The sequence below is a fragment of the Biomphalaria glabrata genome, chromosome 1 (assembly GCF_947242115.1).
Source record: "Biomphalaria glabrata chromosome 1, xgBioGlab47.1, whole genome shotgun sequence".
Taxonomy (NCBI): Eukaryota; Metazoa; Mollusca; class Gastropoda; family Planorbidae; genus Biomphalaria; species Biomphalaria glabrata.
Genome location: NC_074711.1, coordinates 36,087,262 through 36,114,338, shown reverse-complemented (window position 1 = coordinate 36,114,338; position 27,077 = coordinate 36,087,262). Strand labels below are relative to the sequence as shown.

General features: G+C 37.0%; 2 protein-coding genes across 10 annotated transcripts in view; one reads left to right on the top strand and one right to left on the bottom strand.

Annotated features, from left to right (window-relative positions):
• The window catches only part of LOC106060624 (limbic system-associated membrane protein-like), a 128,622-nt gene extending 116,827 nt beyond the window's left edge, over positions 1 to 11,795 (top strand). For all 7 annotated transcript variants that reach the window (XM_056034355.1, XM_056034383.1, XM_056034363.1 and 4 more), the window contains 4 exons: positions 632 to 768; positions 1,512 to 1,668; positions 2,674 to 2,874; positions 5,665 to 11,795. In XM_056034355.1, coding sequence (XP_055890330.1) covers positions 632 to 768; positions 1,512 to 1,668; positions 2,674 to 2,874; positions 5,665 to 5,807 — 638 coding nt within the window. In that variant the 3' untranslated portion in view covers positions 5,808 to 11,795. The remainder of the gene's footprint in view (positions 1 to 631; positions 769 to 1,511; positions 1,669 to 2,673; positions 2,875 to 5,664) is intronic.
• Positions 11,796 to 22,643: 10,848 nt separating this feature from the next.
• LOC106074280 (secretin receptor-like) overlaps positions 22,644 to 27,077 on the bottom strand; it is a 62,526-nt gene continuing 58,092 nt past the window's right edge. For all 3 annotated transcript variants that reach the window (XM_056034340.1, XM_056034334.1, XM_056034347.1), the window contains one exon: positions 22,644 to 26,850. In XM_056034340.1, coding sequence (XP_055890315.1) covers positions 26,200 to 26,850 — 651 coding nt within the window. In that variant the 3' untranslated portion in view covers positions 22,644 to 26,199. The remainder of the gene's footprint in view (positions 26,851 to 27,077) is intronic.

The window sequence follows — 27,077 nt, the reverse complement described above, 5'->3', positions numbered from 1 at the left end:
TTTAATGTACTCTAGAACAGAAATAGTATCAGTGTTTAAGAGAGAGAGAAATAGTTGGATAGAGTGACAGAGAGAAGAGGAGGGAGAGAAAGAATCATAATTTGTGATAGAGTGTGTGAGAGAGAATGAAGGGAGAAAGAAAGGACGAATCAGAATCTATGTAAGAGAGTGAAAGACACACAGAGAGAGAGAGAGAGAGAGAGAGAGAGAGAGAAAGAGAGATAGAAAAATAAAAATCTTTATAAGACTTTTTGGTTTCAACATGTTTGGGAATGTTTGATGAAAGTAAAAAAAACAACAACTCACACACTCACACACACACACATGAAATATTTAGTGAGTCACTCTGTGAGTCTGTGTGCATTAGTTTCATAGTGAGATAAATGTATATTAGCCATGACTTTTCCTTCTCTTGTGCTGTTACATTATGTTCAAAACCCTTGGCATTTCTTCCGATTGCTTTGAATGATACTTACATTATTTTGATAATACTAGGTTTTAGGATAAAAGAATTTTTGAAACCTAAAAAACGAAATATTTATATCACTTTGTATTTTTTATTTATTTCAATTGTCTCTGTTTGTTTCTGGACTCGCTGTCTACTTTGACCTACTTACTTTGACCTACTTAGTCCCACCTGAAATCTATTTGCCAAACTCTGAGCTTGGTCATGACGTGGGCAAAGAGACAGTTCTGGAGTGTAGCATCACCGCCAACCCTCAAGCTACTGCCTATTGGAAGAGAAACGGAACCGAGCTTAAGACCACGGTAAGTCCGTAGGAAATTCACCCCCTAGACCCCACCTCCTTCCATTCTTCCATCCCCACCCCACAACTCAGAGCTAGATAATGAGATGTAATGGTACTTGTAAACAAAATATAAACGAGTACCATAAGAACAAAGCTGTGTATTGATTCCACGTCTTCAGATTCCTTGGTGGTAAGATGTGCTTTATTTAGCCATCTGAGGTCCGTCTACCCTTTCATTGTAGGCCCTTCTTACTCAAAATAGAAAACATCAAGAAAATATATTTTTTAAAACAAAACAACAAGGCATAGTTGTGTCATTAGTTTTGATCAGTCATGTAATTAAATTTGTAATTGATCTAGACTAACAATTAAAAAAAGCATTTTAAAAAAAACGGGGGGGGGGGGAGGGGAGGAACGACCTGAATTCGGACTCGTGGCTCAAGCCTCCTCATGCCGACATTGTAACCACTCTGCTAGTGACGTTCTAATGAACTTAGAAGATTGAGTTGTTATGTATTGTTTCCATAGTCTCGTCGTATTTCACTAAGACTCAGATGACGACCTAAAAAGGGTACTAATACAGCTTAAACTATTATTTCTGTCAAGTACTATTTCTTTCCCTTGTTCGAAGTACCGAAAATGTTTTGTTTTTTTCCAACAAATTCTTGTGTTGTCAGGTAAAATAATTAATTGTGCAAATTTTCAGCTTGATCCTAGATTGTGACTGAGATTCTAAATCTGTATCTGTTTACTTTTTGTAAGAGCGGCAAGTTTCGTATTGAGCCGTACACCGATGATGGCGCCCAGACAATGATCCTGAGTCTACGCATCATGGTCATTGACAAGGAAGACTTTGGAATCTACTCGTGTGAAGCTTCCAACAAACTCGGCAGTGCTGCAGAGCAAATGACTTTTTACGGTGAGTTCATCCCAAAATGTTTGAGGGTTATAAGGTCCTAGAGTAAAATATTAGTTTAAAATATTTTAAACAAGAACAATACAATAAACAAGGTCCTAGAGTGGCTAGAGTATAATATTAATTTAAAATATTTTAAACAAGAACAATAAAAGAAATGAGTTATGATCAGTATTACTCCAGAGTAATCTTTGTTTTTCTTGATTTTCCAACAAAATGAGAAAAAGTAAAACGCTATGAGGACCAACCAAAATAATTGACGAAAAATGTTGATTTCAAAATGTTTTATTCAACGCACTGAAAAGTCATTGAACATCATGTCCTCTGGTTGTCCTAAGCGTCATTGACAGGTTAAATGAGGTCCTCTGGTTGTCATATGGCGTCACTGACAGGTTAAACGATGTCCTCTGGTTGTTTTTTTTAATTCTAAAAGTGCTAGTATAGTCATTAAGTCAAACGAAATTCGGTTCATCCTACAATTTTCCATGATGTTAGTTAATCACAACGAAGATACATCCATCCATCTCAGTGGCGCTACAGCCCATGGAGGGCTCTGGCATGCTTCAACACATCCTTCCATTCAGATCTTTCCTGGGCCTTTCGTTTCCACGTCCTAACCCCAAACTGTTGCAGATCTGCTTCCACATCATCAATCCCACAACGAAGATACCACTGTATAATGGGCTCATCACTTCCTTGAACTTGCCTAAATGCACTTTAAGAAAAAAAAATAACACACAGTTTCATGATTAAACTAAATTCAACAAATTTTGTCAATGTTTGAGATATTCTAATGAATGGTCAAATTTTTCTTGTGACGTCATTTTAAACAAGGCTCAACTTTCTTGCAGAGCTGACATCTTTTTGCCCTGAAACCTATTTGGGGCTTTAAAACTCTTTTAGAAAAAAAAATTAAAATGACTTGCTGTTAGGTTACATAATTGCGACTTATGTTTGGATGTAGCTATATTTGACTTTATGTGTAACGCCGCGCCATATTTGTTCTAGAACTCTCTGAACGTCGACGACAACTCTTCGGCACGACCACAGTCACCACGACCCCCAGGATGACGACAGCTGTCACAGTCCGACGTGTGGAAACATTACCGCCCAAACATCACCATCTGGTGTACCCAGATCCTCACGCCTCCAGCAACGTGGTCAAGGACAAGCACCAGACATACGGACAACATAATGGCAAGAAAACTGGTAAGTAAATAACTAGAGCACAAGACTATCTAACAGGCAAAGGTGGGGGGGGGGGAGTCAAACAGATAGGTGTGGGGTTGAGGGCGATAAAGCGCTTGGCTCCCTATTTAAAAGGATTGAGCTCAAATCCCCTGGGTAGTGTTTGCTGAGACTCCGAATACTGCACGAAACTTTCTCACAGATACACCCCTTCCAGATAGGTCCCCAAAAGAAACTAGACCAGAGCACACTGAGGATGTTATAGTTACAGTATAGTATGACAGATGCGCTATGAAATAACGTACTGTACTCAATAGGTAACAGACATGCGCCAATTGGATATTTACCCGGAGAACTGGAGTCAATGTGTTTTTTTGTGGATAGTCCAGAAATTAGCCAACTGGTTGCGATCAATAACATTCAGAAGTGACTTTTAAAATATAGTAGTGAGTAATTTAGTCCAAGCACTTCGATGACTTCCAATCCAAATGTTCAGAAAACACTCTCACACAACTTCTGCTAGGTACACTCTCACACAACTTCTGCTAGATACACTCTCACACAACTTCTGCTAGATACACTCTCACACAACTTCTGCTAGATACACTCTCACACAACTTCTGCTAGATACACTCTCACACAACTTCTGCTAGGTACACTCTCACACAACTTCTGCTAGATACACTCTCACACAACTTCTGCTAGATACACTCTCACACAACTTCTGCTAGGTACACTCTCACACAACTTCTGCTAGATACACTCTCACACAACACAACTTCTCCTAGGTACACTCTCACACAACTTCTGCTAGATACACTCTCACACAACTTCTGCTAGGTACACTCTCACACAACTTCTGCTAGGTACACTCTCACACAACTTCTGCTAGGTACACTCTCACACAACTTATGCTAGATACACTCTCACACAACGTTTGCTAGATACACTCTCACACAACTTCTGCTAGATACACTCTCACACAACTTCTGCTGGACACACTCTCACACAACTTCTGCTAGGTACACTCTCACACAACTTCTGCTAGGTACACTCTCACACAACTTCTGCTAGGTACACTCTCACACAACTTCTGCTAGGTACACTCTCACACAACTTCTGCTAGGTACACTCTCACACAACTTCTGCTAGGTACACTCTCACACAACTTCTGCTAGATACACTCTCACACAACTTCTGCTAGATACACTCTCACACAACTTCTGCTAGATACACTCTCACACAACTTCTGCTAGATACACTCTCACACAACTTCTGCTAGATACACTCTCACACAACTTCTGCTAGATACACTCTCACACAACTTCTGCTAGATACACTCTCACACAACTTCTGCTAGGTACACTCTCACACAACTTCTGCTAGGTACACTCTCACACAACTTCTGCTAGATACACTCTCACACAACTTCTGCTAGGTACACTCTCACACAACTTCTGCTAGGTACACTCTCACACAACTTCTGCTAGATACACTCTCACACAACTTCTGCTAGGTACACTCTCACACAACTTCTGCTAGATACACTCTCACACAACTTCTGCTAGGTACACTCTCACACAACTTCTGCTAGGTACACTCTCACACAACTTCTGCTAGGTACACTCTCACACAACTTCTGCTAGATACACTCTCACACAACTTCTGCTAGATACACTCTCACACAACTTCTGCTAGGTACACTCTCACACAACTTCTGCTAGATACACTCTCACACAACTTCTGCTAGGTACACTCTCACACAACTTCTGCTAGGTACACTCTCACACAACTTCTGCTAGATACACTCTCACACAACTTCTGCTAGATACACTCTCACACAACTTCTGCTAGGTACACTCTCACACAACTTCTGCTAGATACACTCTCACACAACTTCTGCTAGATACACTCTCACACAACTTCTGCTAGATACACTCTCACACAACTTCTGCTAGGTACACTCTCACACAACTTCTGCTAGATACTCTCTCACACAACTTCTGCTAGGTACACTCTCACACAACTTCTGCTAGGTACACTCTCACACAACTTCTGCTAGATACACTCTCACACAACTTCTGCTAGATACACTCTCACACAACTTCTGCTAGGTACACTCTCACACAACTTCTGCTAGGTACACTCTCACACAACTTCTGCTAGATACACTCTCACACAACTTCTGCTAGTAATACGTCTTCATTTTGTTGGCTGATTGGCTACAGCCAACTGGTTCTCAAAATGTACAGCTCACTATCAGATCGAGCTTGTTTTTGTTGTAATTCTTTCTAAATGAAACAGCATTGAACTCATTCTGCCAAATGTTTCTTGTACCTCTATCCGACTGTGTCGTAGTTTCCTCTCAAAACGTCAAAGCTTGATGGACTTTAGAAAGAGTAAATAGACAAACAAAAAACTTCTTCCCTATTCATTCAGACAAACTGCATAATTGATTGTATTAAAGAAGAATATTAAGACTTCATCATCACATTTCCCTTAACTGACGTCATAGGGGTGCTGTGCATGTTTTCGTAACCGAATTCCTTCACTCATCAGAAACTGTTTTTAGCAGGATATCAATGGAGAGGTCGGTCCATTGTTTTATTTACTAAAGAAATGTTTTTGTTTCGGACACTCTTTCTTCGTGCTCCGTCCACTGTACCTTGTAGGATGACACTGAGTCTCCATTGTCTTTGTTAACATAGCAATACATGAAATTGTTATAAAATAATTGTTTTAATTATACACTCTGATTAATTTTCAACACGTCTTAGTTATATTTTTTGTGTGTTCTACTTTTAATTTCAGATTTCAGTAACTCGAGGTCTGATTCAGGTTGCTCAGATGTGGCGCCAGTCGGAATTCATTACGTCATTGCTACGGTCGTATGTCTAGTTTTGCACACAGTTAGCCTCAGAGGTTCTCATTACTCTCCGCCCCAGCATTCGTGACGACGGAATCACTCAGCAAGATGAAAACAAACAAACAAACAGTTTCTCATGACGTCATCGCCGTTATTGTTCGCCTCATAAACAGTACAGATCACGTGACTGTCATTTCAAGTACAAGACTCTACGAAGGCAATGCAACGATTCCTAGATCTCGGTTTAAGTGTCTGTACATAGTTCTTGAAGAGTTCACACCTTCAGTTCGAGGGAATATGTTACACCAGCAAAGACCAAAAACTCTTTTTTTTTCATTGATATATTGTTGAAGACAACTAATGACATTTTTCTTTCATAAAAAAATTGTCAGTTGTTCCATTGTCGTGTTAATTTTTTAAAAAAATGATTTTGATTCGAATCTGGTTTTATTATATGCTCTGCTTATTTTGTCCTCTTAACAATGTCTGTAGCTTTGAAACAGAGTCTGGTTGTTGTTGAAGCAGTGTCTTGTTTGTCTGCAATCATGTGATATGTCAACTTCTGTGGCATTCGACAAAACGGGTGGATTGACATGTCTTGTCATCGCTGTTTATGTTGTCATCTGAACTTTTGGCCTCTGACCTCTCAACTTTTTCAGTTTGTCTCTTTTTCTATGACTTACTTCTTTATTGTTATGTTATCGAATATGCCAAGAAAGCTATGAAAAGCGAAAGAACATGGGCCTCAGCCCTGGAAGAAGAAATGGCCAGCTCCTCTACCACCGAAGCAAACGCCACCATAACCTGCGATATTTGTGGATGGGAGTGTCTCTCCAAAATAGGGCTCCACAGCTTCAAGAGGAAGTGTGCGAGATGAACCATAGTCGTTCTACGACTGAAAGAGACAAATGAATGAATGAATGATCTAATATGCTATATCTAATAACTTACAGACGTTCCTTATAAACAATCTCAGGCCCTAACCCATATCCAATATGTTCAATATATACATGTCAAGCTTCTTCGCTGTACATCTCTCTCAAATCTTCCTTTTAAACTGAAACTTGACCTGGGTTCAATTTATACATTTAATCCTTAAGTCAACTTTGAATTAGTCATGTGTACACCATCATTGCAACTTCTGTTAAGTTCCCCCTGTATATTACAGATGACCTTTCTGGGTGCCAGTTTTTTCTGCCGGGTCATTTTTACAATCTGTGAGTTCGACTGACCTAGTGGACGTTAAAGACTGGTAACACAATAGTAGACTTGACTGATCTTGGAGACATTATAGACTAGTGCCACAATAGTAGACTTGACTGATCTGGGGGACATTATAAACTAGTAACACAATAGTAGACTTGACTGATCTTGGAGACATTATAGACTAGTGCCACAATAGTAGACTTGACTGATCTTGGAGACATTATAGACTAGTGCCACAATAGTAGACTTGACTGATCTTGAAGACTTTATAGACTGGTAACACAATAGTAGACTTGACTGATCTTGGAGACAGTATAGACTGGTAACACAATAGTAGACTTGACTGATCTTGGAGACATTATAAACTAGTGCCACAATAGTAGACTTGACTGATCTTGGAGATATTATAGACTGGTAACACAATAGTAGACTTGACTGATCTTGGAGACATTATAGACTGGTACCACAATAGTAGACTTGACTGACCTGGAAGACATTATAGACTAGTGCCACAATAGTAGACTTGACTGATCTTGGAGACATTATAGACTAGTGCCATAATAGTAGACTTGACTGACCTGGGAGACATTATAGACTAGTGCCACAATAGTAGACTTGACTGATCTTGGAGACTTTATAGACTGGTACCACAATAGTAGACTTGACTGACCTGGAAGACATTATAAACTAGTGCCACAATAGTAGACTTGACTGATCTTGGAGATATTATAGACTGGTAACACAATAGTAGACTTGACTGATCTTGGAGACATTATAGACTGGTACCACAATAGTAGACTTGACTGACCTGGAAGACATTATAGACTAGTGCCACAATAGTAGACTTGACTGATCTTGGAGACATTATAGACTAGTGCCATAATAGTAGACTTGACTGACCTGGGAGACATTATAGACTAGTGCCACAATAGTAGACTTGACTGATCTTGGAGACTTTATAGACTGGTACCACAATAGTAGACTTGACTGACCTGGAAGACATTATAGACTAGTGCCACAATAGTAGACTTGACTGATCTTGGAGACATTATAGACTAGTGCCATAATAGTAGACTTGACTGACCTGGGAGACATTATAGACTAGTGCCACAATAGTAGACTTGACTGACCTTGGAGACATTATAGACTGGTAACACAATAGTAGACTTGACTGATCTTGGAGACATTATAGACTGGTAACACAATAGTAGACTTGACTGATCTTGGAGACATTATAGACTGGTAACACAATAGTACCTTGACTGACCTGGGGATGGTTATAGACCGATACCACAAGAGTAGGCTTCCCTCATTCTGATCGTCTTGTTAATCTAATCCAACTTCATCCCCTAGTATTCCCTTACTAGTATCCTACCCTAGAGCTCTATTGGTTTTAGAAAATTAAAATCTTTTGAGATCTCTCTATTTTTAAATTCGTTTTAAAATTTAAAAAGCCCAAGGATCATACAATTATAACCCATTTTAAAATAATTATGACAATAACCATGTACAAAATAGAAAAGTACGTTTTTGAAATGTCTATGTAAAGTGTCACTATCAGCAATGTCTATGTAAAGTGTCACTATCAGCTATGTCTATGTAAAGTGTCATTATCAGCTATTTCTATGTAAAGTGTCACTATCAGCTATGTCTATGTAAAGTGTCACTATCAGCAATGTCTATGTAAAGTGTCACTATCAGCTATGTCTATGATAAACGTTCTTATATCTTTGGTTTTATGTCTCCAGCCTACACTTTGTCTCTTGTTCAAACCAATGTGGAATGTAGTTTCCTAGTTCAAGACACTCTCTCATTTTGTACTCGACATGGTCAAATATCAAACTTTTCAGTCCTAGGTTTTAAACATTCACAATTATTCTCGTTTCAAAATGTTTCCCAAATCAAAATGTTTTTGTATTGCTTCAGTTTTAGTTGTTCCCAACATTCCAAACCTTTGTTTTGGTCCAAATGGATTCTGATATGGAAAGAACTACATGACAGATGAATATTTTAAAACATTAATTTTGCATTTACTTGAAACTAATCAATGTTTTTGTTTTCTTTATTTCTCTGCATGCAGACATAAAGTCTTTCTTCTTCTTGTTATGTAGTCCATCTTGATCATTTAGTTAGTTTTGTAAGTAAATATTTATTGTCTGATACTGTCTGAATACAAACTTTGTGTGTCTGTGTATGATCTGTAAGTATATCCTTACTTTCTATGTGTGTCTGTGTATGATCTGTAAGTATATCCTTACTTTCTATGTGTGTCTGTGTATGATCTGTAAGTATATCCTTACTTTCTATGTGTGTCTGTGTATGATCTGTAAGTATATCCTTACTTTCTATGTGTGTCTGTGTATGATCTGTAAGTATATCCTTACTTTCTATGTGTGTCTGTGTATGATCTGTAAGTATATCCTTACTTTCTATATGTGTATGTGTATGATCTGTAAGTATATCCTTACTTTCTATGTGTGTCTGTGTATGATCTGTAAGTATATCCTTACTTTCTATGTTTGTCTGTGTATGATCTGTAAGTATATCCTTACTTTCTATGTGTGTCTGTGTATGATCTGTAAGTATATCCTTACTTTCTATGTGTGTCTGTGTATGATTTGTAAAAATATCCTTACTTTCTATGTGTGTCTGTGTATGATCTGTAAGTATATCCTTACTTTCTATGTGTGTCTGTGTATGATCTGTAAGTATATCCTTACTTTCTATGTGTGTCTGTGTATGATCTGTAAGTATATCCTTACTTTCTATGTTTGTCTGTGTATGATCTGTAAGTATATCCTTACTTTCTATGTGTGTCTGTGTATGATCTGTAAGTATATCCTTACTTTCTATGTTTGTCTGTGTATGATCTGTAAGTATATCCTAACTTTTTATGTTTGTAAACATTGCAACGTTTCTGTATCAGAGGTCAACAAAAGCCAAGCTAGTTTTTCAATATTCGAGATAGGTTGCCACCAAGAGCCAGTCTTGAGATTACTAGCACTCCTTTACACTACTAAAGAATAAATTTGAAAGAGTATCAAAGGGCAATCGGGATCCACGATGACCTGCTGACCGCTGTAAAAACAAAAACGCAAACTAAAACTGTATAGCCATATAACAAGGTCCTCTGGGCTTGCAAAGACCTTCCTGCTGGAAACGGTACCATGGAAAGGAAGAGACAGTCCGAGAGAGCGTAGGGAAAACAACATCAAAGATTGTACAGTCCTGTCATTGAAAAAAGACTCTAGTCAAGACAAAAGACAGAAACTGTCCACAAGACAAAGGAACATACAAACGTTAAAGCTGAAGTCGCAGAATAAATCCTGTCCAGTTTTTAACGATCTTGGAGTGAGGAAACAGAATCAGTAGCTAAACACGTGACCAATTTGAAGGGTCGCTTCACATATAGAGCAGTGAGCAATACACCATACACTTCAGCTTTTAGACAACTGTGTGAAGTTGACACATCTCAACATGTCTATACTTGTATGTTTTGTGTGTGTGTCAATTGTTTGAATAAAAAATAATGTATGACAATACTTTGTTATAAAATTTGGCTATTGTTCCATATTTAGGATTAATAAAATGTATCTTACATTATTGATGTTGTTCAACTTTCGATGTAGCCGAACATCCGATTAGCGAACACTGATATTCAAATAAAAATGTCTTACAAAGAGAAAGGAAGAGTGCAGTATTTCACACCAGTAGGCAGACCCAGTTGTGACAAGCACATTTTGTCACATCTAACGCAAAACATTTGTCCCTCGAGGCTGACTATGCATAGAAAGTTGTGAATCCTATTAACTGTGAGATGAAAAGAGCGAATTATCTAATGAGTTTCGGATATCTGGTATAAAACTAAACTTTATGTACTTTTGGTATATTCCTTTATGTCCGTTTTTTTTTATCTTGCTTTGAATTCAATAAGTCTTTTGAGTGATAAATACTTCTTGTATTAACATTGACTTTGTGTATTATTAGTATTAATCCATCTGTATTGTGATTCATTACTCTTATAGTTTGAAATGATGCATCCATATTGTTGCTGAGTTTTGCGTGGCACGTAAAGGCGCTAAATCATCTGAACTCAGTTCCTAAGACACTATTGATAGAGTCAATATTTTGACCATGTCCGCATTGTTCATTGTGTTTGTATGAGATCTACGGTCACTACTCTTGTATTATATACATTCTACTTATATTGTGTTTCTTCTACTCGTGTTTCTATACTTTTGATGTTCAATCTACTTGTAATATGTTTTCAGTCCATCTGTATTTGGTCTATTCCGCTTGTAATGTGTAAGTCTGTGTTTATTCTATTTGTATTGTCTTCATTCTACGTGTCTAGTTGCTAGAGCGATGCGGTTCACTTAGTTTTACATTTTGACTAGAGACTTTTGTATGTTACGTCATAAAGTGATGTGGTTCCGCCATGTTGACCATCTACTGATTTGTACATATATTATCTCTCTCTATATATTAATGACCACAATTTTACTGTTGACCACATTTTAAGTCACTCTACAGATGTGGATACACATTATTCTTGCTAAAAAAAAATACTTCCAGTGATTTTTTTTTTAATTAATTGATTTAAAAATGTTAAATGTTCTTTTAAATTCCATTCTCTAAACAGTAAATTTTTATCTTAAATGTGTGTTTCTAATAAGATATTACATGAACTGAAGGTCATCTAAGAAGTAACTTTTATTTAGTTGAATAGTTGTGACATCAGTAAGATGAATCTTATTGGTCCCATCTTGTCACGTGGTTTAGTTACAGAATTTGTCTTTGTTGTAGTTTTTTCTTTTTTTCCTGAAGTATCACCATGGAAACCAAATAAACTTTCGCCTTGAACAGTCAATGACAATGTTTCATGTATACGTTTTATTTTATTTGAAAGGGGTTTTTATTTTTTTATTTTTCAAACATTCTGTCCACAGAATTACCAGTCACCTGCACTCTCATTGGGGAAATGTAAAGGCGGTTGGTCGTTGTGCTGGCCACATGACACTATCGTTAACCGTTGGCCATAGACACAGATGACCTTTACATCATCTGCCCTATAGATCGCAAGGTTTGAATGGGAACTTTACTGCACGCTCATAGGAGGACAAAAAGGAGGACTAAGAATTCTATAAAGCCAAAGTCAACTTATAAACTCTAGAAACGTATCAGACAATCTTGAGAGGCTAAGCTATGTGAAGTTTTATAGTTCTGACACACAGCAGACAATCTAAGTAGTTCCAACACGCCATTCTCTCAAACTTCTAGTGAAACTCCGAAAACATTTTCTTAGGAATGTCATTTGTAATGAAAAAGCAACAAAAGTGAGCCATTGCGTTCTACTGTCCTAACCTAGTTTTAGCAACACATTCACTACACTGTAAGATTATATTGACACTTATAAATGTACACAAACTTGTGCGGTCACTAGATTGGACTGTAAAGGCGGTGTTTCATGACTGTTAGGACCAGATCAAATCTCTCCAGTTCAATGATTTGTCAAATTGATTTCTGCTCTGGTCACTACCTTACCCGTTTTTTCATTTCCCTCTTGCCCTCACACGTCTTCGGACGTCATGTCCGAGTCGAGACAATCTTTTGACCAACGGTCAGATTTGACTGACTTTCTGGAGCACTGTCACAATAACTACAAAGAGACATTAGATGATTGTCTATGTAGCTATAATTTAAAATATGTTTTTTTTTTCAATTTAACGAAATATAAGTTTTTCATGGCTTTGATACACAAAGTGAACAATGTCGAACCCAGATATTGCGTAGTTTTATTGTATTTATTGTCTTTTCAAGTCTTTTGTAGCAAGTTTCTTGTCGACATTTATCATGTAATCCTTGTCGTTTAAACCGTACCACTTTTTTTTTTCAGTATTAGCCATTGCAAATTGTGTATAAACATACTTGACTTAAGTATTCTGTGCTAATGTGGCTGAGTCAGAAGAAATATTGCAACTGGAGGGGATGGAAGGGTGCCGAATTGTCCGGGTGTAGGGGGGGATAATATATTCAACCTTTACCCCCCTCCCCCTGCAACCTCTCTCCCATCAGCCAGGGCCTGGGCCTGCTCGCCACGAACTAGTGTAAACATCCATTCGTCTTGGTGCATCACTCCAATGGACATCATAAATCTTGTCTGCACAAACATTGCTACAACACTGCTACAACACTGCTACAACAACTACATCAATATTGTGAAAAAGTAAAGGGACAATTTCCCACTCCCGATTTTAAAAGACATGGGCGCGAACGCCCTATTCGCCAACGTTTAACAGACGATGGACAGATTAGAAATTTGTTTTAACACATTATTTTATTTTTTTTTAAACAAAATGTTTTAGATCAGCGGTTCTCAACCTTTTATGCTCGGCGACCCCTTTTTTCAATCCCTCACTCTTCCGCGACCCCCGCACACACATACACATACAGCAATAGAAGACTAGACAATAATAATCCTTATTTTCGATTGTCTTAGGCGACCCCTGGCAAATCGTCAATCGACCCCCAAGAGGGTCGCGATCCACAGGTTGAGAACCCCTGTTTTAGATCAATATCTATGATAATGAAAACTAGCCATCTATAGTGTTAATTATTTCAAGTTGCCTTAAGTATGCGCTTGGTCTAGAAGTAAAATTATGATTGCATTTAACTAATAAATCACCTGCCTAAATAACATTGTAGAACTTATCATGGCTTCTGAATGACACGGTAGAACTGGACTGCGACAATCCTAAGCTTATTCAACACAAGAGCCTACGAGAAAGCTCAAAAGAAATAGTGGCCAGGGGAAGTCTAGTCAGAAACTCTGGGACACATGCACTTATAAAACAACTATCACCACTCAGTGAATGAACTAACGCTAAAGTTAACCGTTCAAAATAGTTCAAATAAGTTCTAATCAGCAGAAAAAGAAAGTCTTAACAGTTGTTGTTTTTCTTAAATCTTGTAATAACTTATTTCACAAGCCGTTTTTTTTTTAGGTATTTGGTTGTTGGGCGGATTTAAATGTATTACAATTTAAACCGAAAGTAAAGGCGAATGTTTATACTTGAATGAAATGACATATGCTATTGATTGCTTAGCAGTTAGCTCTCACATATTCAGTTCTCTCTTCAGTTCTCTTTGCAAAGTCCGGAAAGAAGTTTAAGGGAATTAATGTGTGTGACAAATTCCATCTTCACACGCGTCTATAACGTCGACTTAAGGATGTCTTTGAGTCTATAAGCTCACTGACCAGATGTATTTATGTTTAGAATAGGTTCCCTTGTCATCGTTGTTAGGCTGTCAGGTTCCATACGTTTTTTTTATGAGTCTCATTATTTCTTTCATTTTAATTACAGTGTTGGTGGATGTTAGGAGCCTCCGCGCTTGTCTTGTGTGGATAAACCCAAATGGAGGTAACACTCAAAAAAAGCAAACCAATTAACACAGGCGAAAGGCCAACACTAGAAATGTGCTCAACGCTGATGAACGAAGTCGATGAACAAATTTAATAATAATGAAGGGAACTGTCGAATGTTGTCAAGCTAAATCTCTACGTCCATAAAGCCTGCCTCTCTCTAAAGCCGTCAAAAGTCTTCTGTTTACTTTTCGCTGCACTTCAAATCCTAGTTTCGTTTTTCAATAGTCACGTCACAATCTCTAAGCAAAACTTTCTCTTTCTAATTCCTAAGAGTGCGCCTCTCACTCTATACCATAAACCATTGAAGTAGTTTTCTAAATCTACTTAAACAGAGCGCCTACCTCGGATCCTGGAGTCGATGAGTTGGCTTTTCTAATGGTCTTCGATTCTGAAGATTGATATTGGGTGAAGTGTTTCACATGACTACCGAAACTAGGTTGCGACCAGCATAACTATAGAGAATCATTGACATAAGGTCTTGCTGATATGGTTTGTCAACTTTTTAAACTTATTTTGTTTAGCATCGGCTACATAGGATTACAACACATTATCACCCTTTATGACTATAATAACAACTCCCCCCCCCCCTCATATGGTTAAAATGACCGCAAATACCCTAACCACACCTTCCGTTTCAAACGACCCCAGGAATTATTTCTCAGTTCGAAGTGTGAATATCGCCACTAAACGTTTGACGAAATTCATTTTCGAAACAAGGAAAATAATTTTTAAAATATTTAAATTTAAAAAAAAAAAGCTTATATTAGGAAAAGAACTGCACATTTACAACCCTATCTCTCAGAACTATAAGGTTTATTTCACTCTTTTCCCTTTCAAACAAAAATATTTAATTATCACTGATTAATTACTTGGTTAATTTTTTTTTTAAATTGATCATGTTTTGTTAGGGACAATGTATAACTGTGGAAAGTTTTCAACTTAATCTGAGAAGTGGAAGTGGAAGAAAGAACGTGTACTAATTGTGTGCGAGACACGCAGACAGACAGAAAGACAGACAGACAGACTTTGAGTGAGCTGATAAAAGCTTTTTTAAAAAATTGTTTATTTGTTTTATTAGCTTTACCATCAATCGCTTCCATCTTTTTTAAAGCCAGTCTCGTTTTAAAAATAAAACTTGAATAAATCTAGTTTGTGTCTTGCTAAAAACTAAATAAAGAAAACTCTATCTGTATTTTATTTACAAAGTAATAACGATCGAACAAGATTAGACAGATTTTAAACGGGTAGACAGATTATAATCAAAATTAGACAAATTATAAACAAGATTACACAGTAATTAGACTGATTGTATACCGGTGAAGGATTAGACTGACTATATACCGGTACAGGATTAGACTGATTATATACCGGTACAGGATTAAACTGATATTCTTCTTCTACATATTTGTCCTAAGAACTGAGTCTAAAACTCTTGGTACTCTAAACTTATGGTAGCTTGCTGCCATCTGCCTGTCTGAACAACCTTCTGTTTGGGAAGCAGGTGTAAATTATAAAATTCCTATTACCGATGGCCCGTATCCCAGAATGCTCGAATTAGAGGTAAGGCCAAAGGCCGAGCACATTGGGGAAACTTCCCCATATTCCTACTCTGTACAATATCAACCGTGCAGTTGTCAGATATAAAAAAAAGTCCCTTTGAGAAACGGTGTAAGGATACTGACATGTTTGTTGGGGCTTTCTTCAATACCCGCCAGTGCAATGGACTTCGCCCTTACACACCCCGACTGGGGTTCTTTTTGGTTTGCCTCGTGGCCTAATCGACCGTTTCCTGATCACCACGGTGAGGCTGAGAAACATTGCCTAGGTAAGACAGACAAGATAAAACAGATTATAAACAAGCTAAGACAGATTTTAACGAACATTAGACTGATTATAAACAGGATAAGTCTGACTAGAAACAAGATTAGAGTGATTGTAAACATGATTACACAGATATAAATAATATTAGACTGATTGTAATAAAGATTAGACTGTTTATTAACAAAATTAGATTCATTATAAACAAGAAAAGTTCAGATTTAAAAAAAAAGGTTAGACATTATAATTAATATTATACTAATTATAAACATGATTAGACTGATTATCGACAAGATTAGTCAAATCATAAACAAGATTATATTGATTGTAAACTAGAGTAGACTAATTATAAACGAGATTATACTGATTATAAAAAGATAAGACGGATCATAAACAAAATCAAGACAGAATATGAATTCAACTAGCAATCAGTTGGTTATCAAGATGTTTTTATTGCTTCCTACACCACGATGACTAACACAGTAGAATGACGGGAATGGAGGGGTCGGCAGACTTTATTACCATTTCCCGCCAAGACGACCTTCCTTCTCCAAGAATTCTAAATTGCCGGATCTGTTCCAACACCTCGCCCCGAATCTCGTCTGTCCAAATTCGTCCTTGCCTGCTCGTGCCAAAGTGGATCGTGCACCGGACTGTCTTAAAAGTCCAGCCGCTAGGGCATCACGTGATAGAGTCGAACCAGTGAGGGCCTGACAGATGACGAGGCCACACAGTCTTGGTGCAGTCATCATTTTCTGTTTTATCAGATCGAGTTATTGTTCCTTGATCTAGTTTTCTTTCAAAACAAAACAAAACATTTGTCGATACGCTGACGGCTGGATGGATCACTGGAGAACGGCATATAGGAGAGACTTTCTGAATAAGTTTAAGGCTGTTTATAAAGTTTGAGAGTGGAAATTGAAGATGTATCCATGGCATTGTGTTTGTGCTTACAGATTATGCACATTTTTCAAATACAGTTAACAATAACAAAAAAAAAAACAAAAAAAAAAAAACAAATTTGTTATGAGTATTGTGCTCTAGTCAGGTCAGAAAACAAAAAATAAATATCGAATATATTACATTAATACATCAATTTATAAAGTTGTCGTCTTATTTTATTTATTTCTTGTAAAGCTTCAATATTGCAAGAAGTCTTTAAGTGAGCTTTGCACTACCAAGTTCTTCAGTTAACAGTCCAGCTAAAATAAGACGATGCGCAAAATATTCTTAAAGGTCAATTTATTTCTTCTATTCTTTTACCTAACCCAAAGAAACATTTGAATCGAGTGCGGCCACTGAAGCGGTTTTAAAATATAAAGGAACCTAATTTAATTTGAAAACAAAGTTAATTGAAACAAATAAATACATTTTTGAAAATCATAAACCGTTGCACGTTCAAAATCGTATAAATGACTTAGACCAGACGTTAAGTTTACGTACTTGATTTAATCTCCTTGGGTGAACGGTGCAACATGGTGCAAAGCTTTCATGAACGAGATGACGTAACGAAGGCAGAAGTCAGACACGAGCCTTGATATCTCTCGCAATCGTCTTCTTTTTATGGATAAATAATAAAAGTAACCACATCAGCTGTTTGTATTATCTTGATTGTTGTGGTCCTTAGGGATACTATGCTTTTATTAATGACCTGAGTTTTTCGTACAAAATTGCCATATACTATATGTTTACACATTTGACCAAGAGGCACATGCCATGTGTGCAAAATATTAGTCAGTCAATGCGTTCTGCCTCTGTAATAAGTTTCAAGCCATTCTCTAAGCGTCTCTAAGCTAAACCACAAATATTAATAACTATAGGATCATGGCATGACTACATATACACAAGTAATAGCTCATTATCTAGGCTAGGTATTCTATATGAGCGGGTTCTGGGTTACTATTAATGGGACCTATTCATCGCACCGTACGTACAAACTATAGTAGAGGATTTATCAATATCTTATAAGTATAGAATCAGAGGTTAGACTGGGTGAACTATATCGTACTCGAATTTTTTATCTGTAGCTGAAAATGTAAGCGGTTCTAGTGATCTGGATGTGTGTAGAATGGGGAAAAAAGTAATTTTGAAATAATTTTGAGGACTGTTTGAGGACTGTTTGAGGACTGTTTCTTATGCACTGATCCATCTCATCGTTTCATTGAAGCCTAAAAAGTAAAAGACACAAGGCCAGAAAAAAATTCCTCATTTTTATTTCTGTAGTCAATGTCTGGCAATTAAAAATAAAGCCATGTAAAGCAGTGAAGAAATTTGTTGTCAATCTATTGCCTACTGTTGTTTATTTTGTTCAAGCCAATTCCAGGGTAATGGATATGGATTTCAAGGCGACGTTAGGGTAGTGAGGAATTAGTTTACCTGCTTACCCCTCCCCCTCCCTTCTATCGCCTTGTGTGCTGGCCAGCAGGTGTATCAACAGCCATACCCCTCCCCCACCCCACTTTCTTCACACGCAGGACCAGAGATCTGCAATGGAAACGCGCGCGTGAGAACGCAGCACTTGCCGCACGCGCCGAGTGTCATTCTAGAAGGCCCAAGCGCCCTCGTTCAAGGCTTGTCAATGTCAGAGAGGGCCCCCACCAGCTCCCACCTCTTCCAACAAAAACGAATCACGTCATTGCTGGTATCGGTAAAGTTTGACATTAGTAGAATACTTGCCCAGTATTGCACAATTAAACAGATTCATTTCCCGTTTCTGTCTGGTGAATTTGTTTGATAAGCTAACACCAAGACTCAATGGGTGTCTCTTGTTGAAATTATGTATGGATATCATTTCATAGTTATGTGTTTGTGTATGTTTTAATGACTGGGAATGTTCTTGTTTTTATGTATGAATGTGTGCATGTGTTTTTATTGAAACAAAACGTCATTAAAAAACGTACCAAAAATGTTTATACTCATTATAGAATGTTTATATGGTGTTTTAATATTAGGATCGATCTGAGTTTGAAGGGTTGTAAACTGAAGCGTAAATGATGGAGAGTTAATTCAAAACAACAGAAATGCATCTTATATTATTTATCACAGACGTTACTTCAAAAAAGAAGGAATAGCATCCTACGTATTTCATGTGTCAATCTAGTTAGGCATGTTAATCAATGACTTAAACTCTGCTAATTTACAAAACACTCTCAATGACTATATCGAAAGTGATACGCAAATTAAGACCCGCCGTTTGCGGGTATCATATGGCTAGTATATATATAGAAATAGTTAATATATATGTGTGTACGTACATATATATGTCGTTTGCCGCAGAGGCTAATTGTGTGAACGAAGGTATAAATATGTGTAAGTGTGTGTATACATATAATTGACTTTACATTTTTTTAAATCATCACCTCCACCAGACCTTTGTTCTTCAACATTTTACATTTATTTCAGTGACAACATTAGTCTGGAAATTTTAGTCTAAACATGAACTCGAAACGAAGCTTAAGATAAAATGCCAAAAGAAAGATAATCCAAACAACTATGTTATTAAAGTTACGCCTGTAGTCATTGTTACTTCCCTTGCTTCCGTGATGTCTCGTACTATACTAATATCCAACACTGATTAGTGAACCATGTTTAGCTTTGGAGCCCATTCTGATGTGTGCTAGTATAAACCCAAGGCTGAAGTTAAATGTAGGCCAGTGGTCATCTTGGAGCAGAAAGCGGCAGCTTCTTTATTTCTTAGTTCCTCCCATAGTGTAAGGCGGCTAAAGGTCTTTTGATGTCTCTTTTAGATCTTTGGAAAAAAAAATCAATTTCTTTAACAATTTCTTGTGGCTCAACAAAAAATGGCTGAGACGGATTTTGGGAGTCAGTTACACAGATCGGGTCTCAATCAAGAAAATCCTATTCCGAACTGGGAGTCGACCCCTTAGTGAGGTTGTGACAGAGCATCGCATGAGGTTTGAGTTGCGATGACATGGAGGCCAATACGAGGAAAGCGCAAACAGGGATGTCCTCGTATAACTTCATGGAGGACCTCAGATCAGTGGACACCAGGTGGCAGGGTCGGTCCTAACAGTTGCGGGGCCCTATGCTAAACTGATTACGTGGGGCCTAGTCTGGGTGAGAATAAGGATAATAAGTGAAAATTAAGATTTTGTATTAGAAAAAAAATTGACTTTGAATTTTATTCATTCTTTACTAAGTACAAAATTGCGATCAAATTAACTTTACTTTACGAATCTTGCAACCTATGACATATTTATATGCCAATAACTATAAAAGTAAATAAAGTATTGGAACTTCCGATTAATGTGAAAATTCACCGATTAATACATTTTATTTCATTAAAGTTGACAATGCCTTTTTCTTTTATCGCGCCTAGGATTGGCGTTTTCCGCAATGAATGAAACCCACAAATGACAATTTTGTCTATTTTTCAGGAGATTTTAATAAATTCAGGAGATTTCCAGGAATTTTTCGTATATATTTTGCAATTTAATCATTACACCTAGAATTAGCGCGGTGCCTACTGAGAGCGCATAGGTTGCAGTGACCTAAGACAGGCCCTGCCAGGTGGAAGGAGGCTTTAGACATTGCCAGTGACAGATCTTGGTGGAGACAGCTTGCCGCCCCATTCACCGAACGGCGCAGGAGGACCTAAGTCTAAATAAGTAACACCTATATCGTGTTGAAAGTTAATTGCAACGGCTACTTTTCATCCTGACAAATCGATTCGACATTCTATGTAATTGCCCATGTATTGAGACAATTTTAAGTATAAGAGTAAAAATTAAGACAAGTTTTCAACCCCAATATTTTTCTTTCCTAGTCGCCTTTTCCCGACCTTTTGTCAATCTCGGATTTCTCTATTGAATAAACATTTCCAGGACTAAAACTCATGCAATCGCAAATGCTAAAAATATGCAAAATTAAGAGTAGAATCGAATATACTTAATATCTCCTCTCTTTCAAACGTGTTTTTTTTTGTGTGTGTGCAGAGCTTCTAATTATAGTTCTGTTACAAAAAAAAAATTACAAGAAGTCGTACTGAAGACAATAATCACTTATAAATGAACGTCTTTTTCACTGTTTTTAGAAAACATTTGATTGTTAGGGACGTCCCCAAAGCCTTAATTTAAATCAGCATTCTCAACATGGACCCAAATAGGACAAATTGTTTACATTTGTACAGGACTCTATTTAAACCATAGTATATTGATTGGGATTCAGACTTTCCACTGCCATTTGCAGATTATTTACCAAAACTGTAAAATACCAGATCGATTTAAATCTCCTAACTAATATAAAATCTATTAAAGAAAGGTAACTCTTAAATTGTCGGTACAGTTCATTAAATTCAAACGTGTTTAATTGCACAAAAAGAAAAATAATAATAATTACATCCAACATAAGAAATTTGTTAACTGTGAAAAGTTATATTTCATAATTTTGTTTTTGTTTCATTGTAATTTTTCTATCTAATATTACGCTATGTGTTCATTAGTTATGATATATGAATTAATTATTTAAGAAAACATTTGCACAAACGTTGTATGTATTCCACTCGGACATTACACATTCTGAAATTGAATCATCCTTATTATATTCTCATTGTAAAGTGATATGCCCAAATATACAATGCGATTGACAATAATTCCAACATTTCATAAATTTGTCCTTGGAAATTAAGCTCCCCAAAAACAAGGAAAACATTTAAAATACATATTTAACTCTTTCTCTCCGTAATTATTTACCACATTCTAGTGGAATCAACGTTGATATCGTCAGTTAGGAGAGAAAGAGTTAAAAAAGAAAATACCTTCATTAAAAAACTTTAAAATAAAATCAAATATAAAGAAGAAATTATACATAAAATCATTTCAGCTCTAGGCGGGTGTCGATCTCGTACTATGGTACCGTCAGCTCGGTGAACCTAGGTCTTTATCTATTAGGCCAGAGCTACTTTTTTTTTTAATAATTGTAATTCTTTTAGTATTTATTGACACTTTTATTATACAGACATCTAGACCATATCTAGATCTAGACTGCTGATTTAGAACTCTTAAGGTCTGGATCTAGATATAAAATCTATATGTAATCCATATTAGATTTACGTAAAAATATAAGCAAAGCTTAGATTATCTATCAACAAATTTGAATCAACTATAAATTTAATAAACAACTTTGTTATCGATACTCTACGGCTGACTACGCCATGCTTTTTTTTACTCCAATTTATAGCCCAATTTACATTTAGTGTTTTTTTGTTTTTTTTTTACTTTGAAAAGTTATAACGAACAAACTAGTTTTCCCTGTGTGGCCAGCGAGCTAGTCATTCTTTTCTCAGCGATATACATCAACTGTTAAATAACTAGAAACATCGTTAGATCTGTTTTTTGAAATGAGCGTCCAGGTTCCACCTTCGACCCTCCGCCCACCCACCCCCGTGAAGTTCTGCCTTGAGTAGTGGCATTGTAAAAACAACTTTCTACTGCATTGGATTTAAAAAAAACGATGCTTCAAAGCTGTGACGTTGATGTAAGGATAATGGCGCTGTGGGAGGCCTTCAGAAATTTGTTTTATTGTGAGGAGCTTGTCCAAACGATTTCTACTGGTTACTATACTTGCTGCGTCAAAAAACAGATTAATATATATGAAGATTTAGCATGGGACTCGAGTCCTTGCAAGTGACATGGTTGACCAATGACATTAACTTTTCAAATGACTTGCAAGTGACATGGTTGACCAATGACATTAACTTTTCAAATGACTCGGAGTCCTTGCAAAAGACATGGTTGACCAATGACATTATTTTTCAAATGACTCGGAGTCTGAGGACTTCGTTCCTGTTGCCCACTTTCGAGTGTTGTCTGTCGTATGTTGTCTGTCATGTGTTATCTGTCGTGTCTTATCTGTCGTGTGTTGTCAGTCGTGTCTTGTCTGTCGTGTGTTGTCTGTCGTGTGTTGTCAGTCGTGTCTTGCTTGTCGTGTGTTGTCAATCGTGTCTTGTCTGTCGTGTGTTGTCTGCCATATGTTGTCTGTCGTATGTTGTCTGTTGTATGCTGTCTGTCTTATGTGTTGTTTTCTTGGAAATGTATTCTCACATTAAATACAGTATTGCTCAGTTTGGTTTCAGTCACCCTCAGTTTACTGGAGGAGGCCTAACATCGTATTCTTGAACTCGGCCTTACGGGTACCTTGCTAAGCCACTGGATATGACCATACAGTTTTAGTTTTTAGTCAAGCGTATTCCATATAACATTACAACACGACACTTTGGAAGTAAGTAGTACTATAAAGTGTATTTGAAATATAGCACGTTCATAAGAAATAAACATACAACAACAATGTAATAAATACTAGATTGATATAAATATATAACTAAATAAGAAAAACTAAAAGCATTTAGCAAAGTGTACACATAAGATAATACAACGTTGCCTTGTTTTGTGATCAGAGGTTATGAAACTTGTTTTTTGGACGGATCAGTTTTCTTTGACTTGTTTATTTTTAACCAATGTTGTTCAAATTGTATCAATGGCAAAACTTTGGGTGGAATACATGCTGAGCTCGCTGTAACATATTGAAGGATGAAATCTTTCAAGACATTTAGGATGTACACTGTGTTCGCTATGTTCTAGTGGGGCACTTTAAATCAAAACACATTGCGTTTAGCGATGGAATATTCATTGGTCATATTTTACACACACACACTCAGATCAGAGTTAAGCACGCATGCGCAGATCACACAATAAAATCTGTAAAATATGAAACTATTAGTACTTGCTATTTCCTCTAACATCTGTTCGATATTTCATTATCCAAGACATTCAACAAATATGTGTACACTTAACTTGGTTAGAAAAACTCAAATCTTTTCTTCTTCATCACATTGCTCGTGGGCGAATCCTGTAATTTAATATGTATGTATGTATGTATGTATGTATGAATTTATGAATGTATGTATGTATGTATGTATGTATGAATTTATGAATGTATGTATGTATGTATGTATGTATGTATGTATGTATGTATGAATTTATGAATGCATGTATGTATGTATGTATGTATGTATGTATGTATGTATGTATGTATGTATGTATGTATGTATGTATGTATGTATGTATGTATGTATGTATGTATGTATGTATGTAATATTTCCGGGATCTATACACCCTCACTCTTTTACAAACCATTTACTTTCCTCTTATCATTTGATAAACTTCGTGCCATTGTAGATTCTATTCTAACTTCGATAATCGGACATTGATGTCATACCCTAGACTGCCTAGACCCTTTCTTTTTTTTTTTACAAAACTTATATCAGCTCACTGTGTTTGTCTCTCTGACTTGTAAAAAGTTTGTATACGTTATTTCTCCAACACCCTATCTTCGATCAAGATGAATGTTTTTTTCTATCTAACAGCGCAAAATCAATGAACAAAATTTACCAATTATTTATTTAACTATTGGTAATCAATTATTTTGTTTGTTATCGCTTACAAGGGAAAGAAAGTGTACTTGACGGAAGTGTTGGTATTAGCTAAATTAGTCACAATTATAGGTTGCCGCTTTAACAATACATAACTATACAATATTTTATAGTTATAAGCACCTCACTACCAAAGTGGTTAGTGTGCCGGCTTGAGGATACGTGAGCAATGAATTCAAATTTAGGTCGTCCTCCACCCCCCTTTTTTTTTTGTAAATGTTTTTAAAAACCGATTACGGTAGATATCACCCAGATAACCATTTTTTTCTCCCCCACCCCCAACCCATTTTCCCAACTGGGTCAGAGAAGTGCTAGGATCAGAACGTAGTGAGAAAGCTGAAAGCGTGAAATAGTGCTCAACAAAAACAATTGGTCAAAATATTTCTAATCGCTCAGATTTATTGTTGTTGGTCTAGATCAATTACAAATTTAATTCTATGACTGACACAAACTAATTGATACAATTACACTTCGTAAAATCTTTGTTGTTTGTTGTTGTTGTTTTTTCAAAGAGTTTAAAAAAAAATGTTTTTCTTGTTTCACAAATTGAAGAGTGGATTCCAGACTGAATAGCCTCCCGTCCATAGAACTCTTATTATACTAGGAATGTAACCCTCCCCGATAAATTATACTATTGTATTTCGTTATGTCACAACATATATGTGCGCCGATCCTCTAATCTATATTTAAAAAAATAGGTTGTTGTTTAGCTGATTATAAACTTGTAGAAAATTAATAGTGACTGCTTAACTTAGCACCGGAAAAGTTCTGTAGTTAAAGAATCTCCTGTTGTATTATAAAACGAAATTTAATTAAAATAAATCATAAAAGTCTTGCTATATTTTTAAGTAAAGAATATTGCCTGTTTGAGTAACTATTTATGTATGTATACAAGTAGAACTGAATGATTTACTTGACCCTAGGCTCTGAAGTCTTTATGACATCGTCAATATCACTGTGGTTTAAAGAGTAAACAAACTGAGTATTGTTGCTATAACTCTAGCATTGTCAACATAGGCTACGTGAATCATAACATATCCCCAACTAAATGGTTTTGGCACAAAATGGATAGTGAAACATAACTAAAATATGTGGATAAATATATGATAAACATTACTGGATTCAATGTGATGGATAAAGACTCTAGGTTCGGTTGTAGATATAGATGGATGGATGGATGAATGAATGGATGGATGGATGCCAAGATGGATGAAAGCATAGATGAAATACACTATTTTATGAAAGACATTCAGTATTACGTCATCGTTCACTAAACACACACACACAGCACTATTCATGATTTCATTTTTCTAATTTTTGTGTTCCTGTAACAGGGACGCCCTCGTATGGCGCCTCACCTCCATGGAAGTACAGTGACCAATTTCTATGGAGACAGTTTGCAGCCCAAAGCGCCGAACTTCGCGGAAGGATTTAAGTTTAAGCAAGTGTTCGGTATAAACCAGATCATGAATACAACACACGGTGTTCAATCAATAGGTTGTAACTACAGAGAAGTGGTTCTCGAGCTGCGGGTTGTTCGCGACACTATTAATCATAGCACAGCTTCTGCCTAAATGTCTTTTACAGCATCTGAGTGGTCTCCGAGTTCTCTTCGTCTTCATCTAACAGTGGAGGCAAGACAGGGGCGCTGCAAACGTGAGACATGTGCGGGGATCCTTCACTGTTTCCGCCTCTTAACATTGGTGAAACAGACTCCCGAACTTTCTGAACCCTGTGCCCATTGGAGTCAATAGAGTCCTTTCGGGATGGAGGCGAACCGTTTGTAAGTAAAGTCTTTTTTTCGTCCTCGTCAGAATTTCCCCTGGTCACTCCGTTGGTCAGTATTCCATTCTTCATTTTCGGACTTGAACCGCCAACGGACAGGTTGACATTGTCCGTGATGAATTCCGAACAGCTAAATGTCACTTTCGGCGAACTCGCCACGCGTGGGATAGGCTTGGGCAAACTGGTGCTCCAGAAAGGCATCTTCGGCATGCTGGCGACCTTATGTACCTTGCTTGCGTTGTTGTTATTCGAGGGGGAGCTGGGCGGTGTCACGGCGAAGCCGTCCCTGTATAAAATATCAGGCAGGCCGGGTCCCTGGGAGACACTGGCACGATCCCGTCCGATGTAGAAGGATGTTGTAGAGAAGGCCCTGGAAGATCTGCTGGACACTACACTTTGTCGTCTCAGCCAATGACGGTTCCATTTCTTCATGATCTCCGCACGAACCTGGGATACAGTAAGTGGGACAGTAAGTGGGACAGTAAGTGGGACAGTAAATGGGACAGTAAGTGGGACAGTAAGTGGGACAATTGAGTGCAAACGTTGAGAGAAACGTTGGTTTGGAGCAGAAGATATAGTGAAACGTTGGTTTGGAGAAGAAGATATAGTGAAACGTTGGTTTGGAGCAGAAGATATAGTGAAACGTTGGTTTGGAGAAGAAGATATAGTGAAAC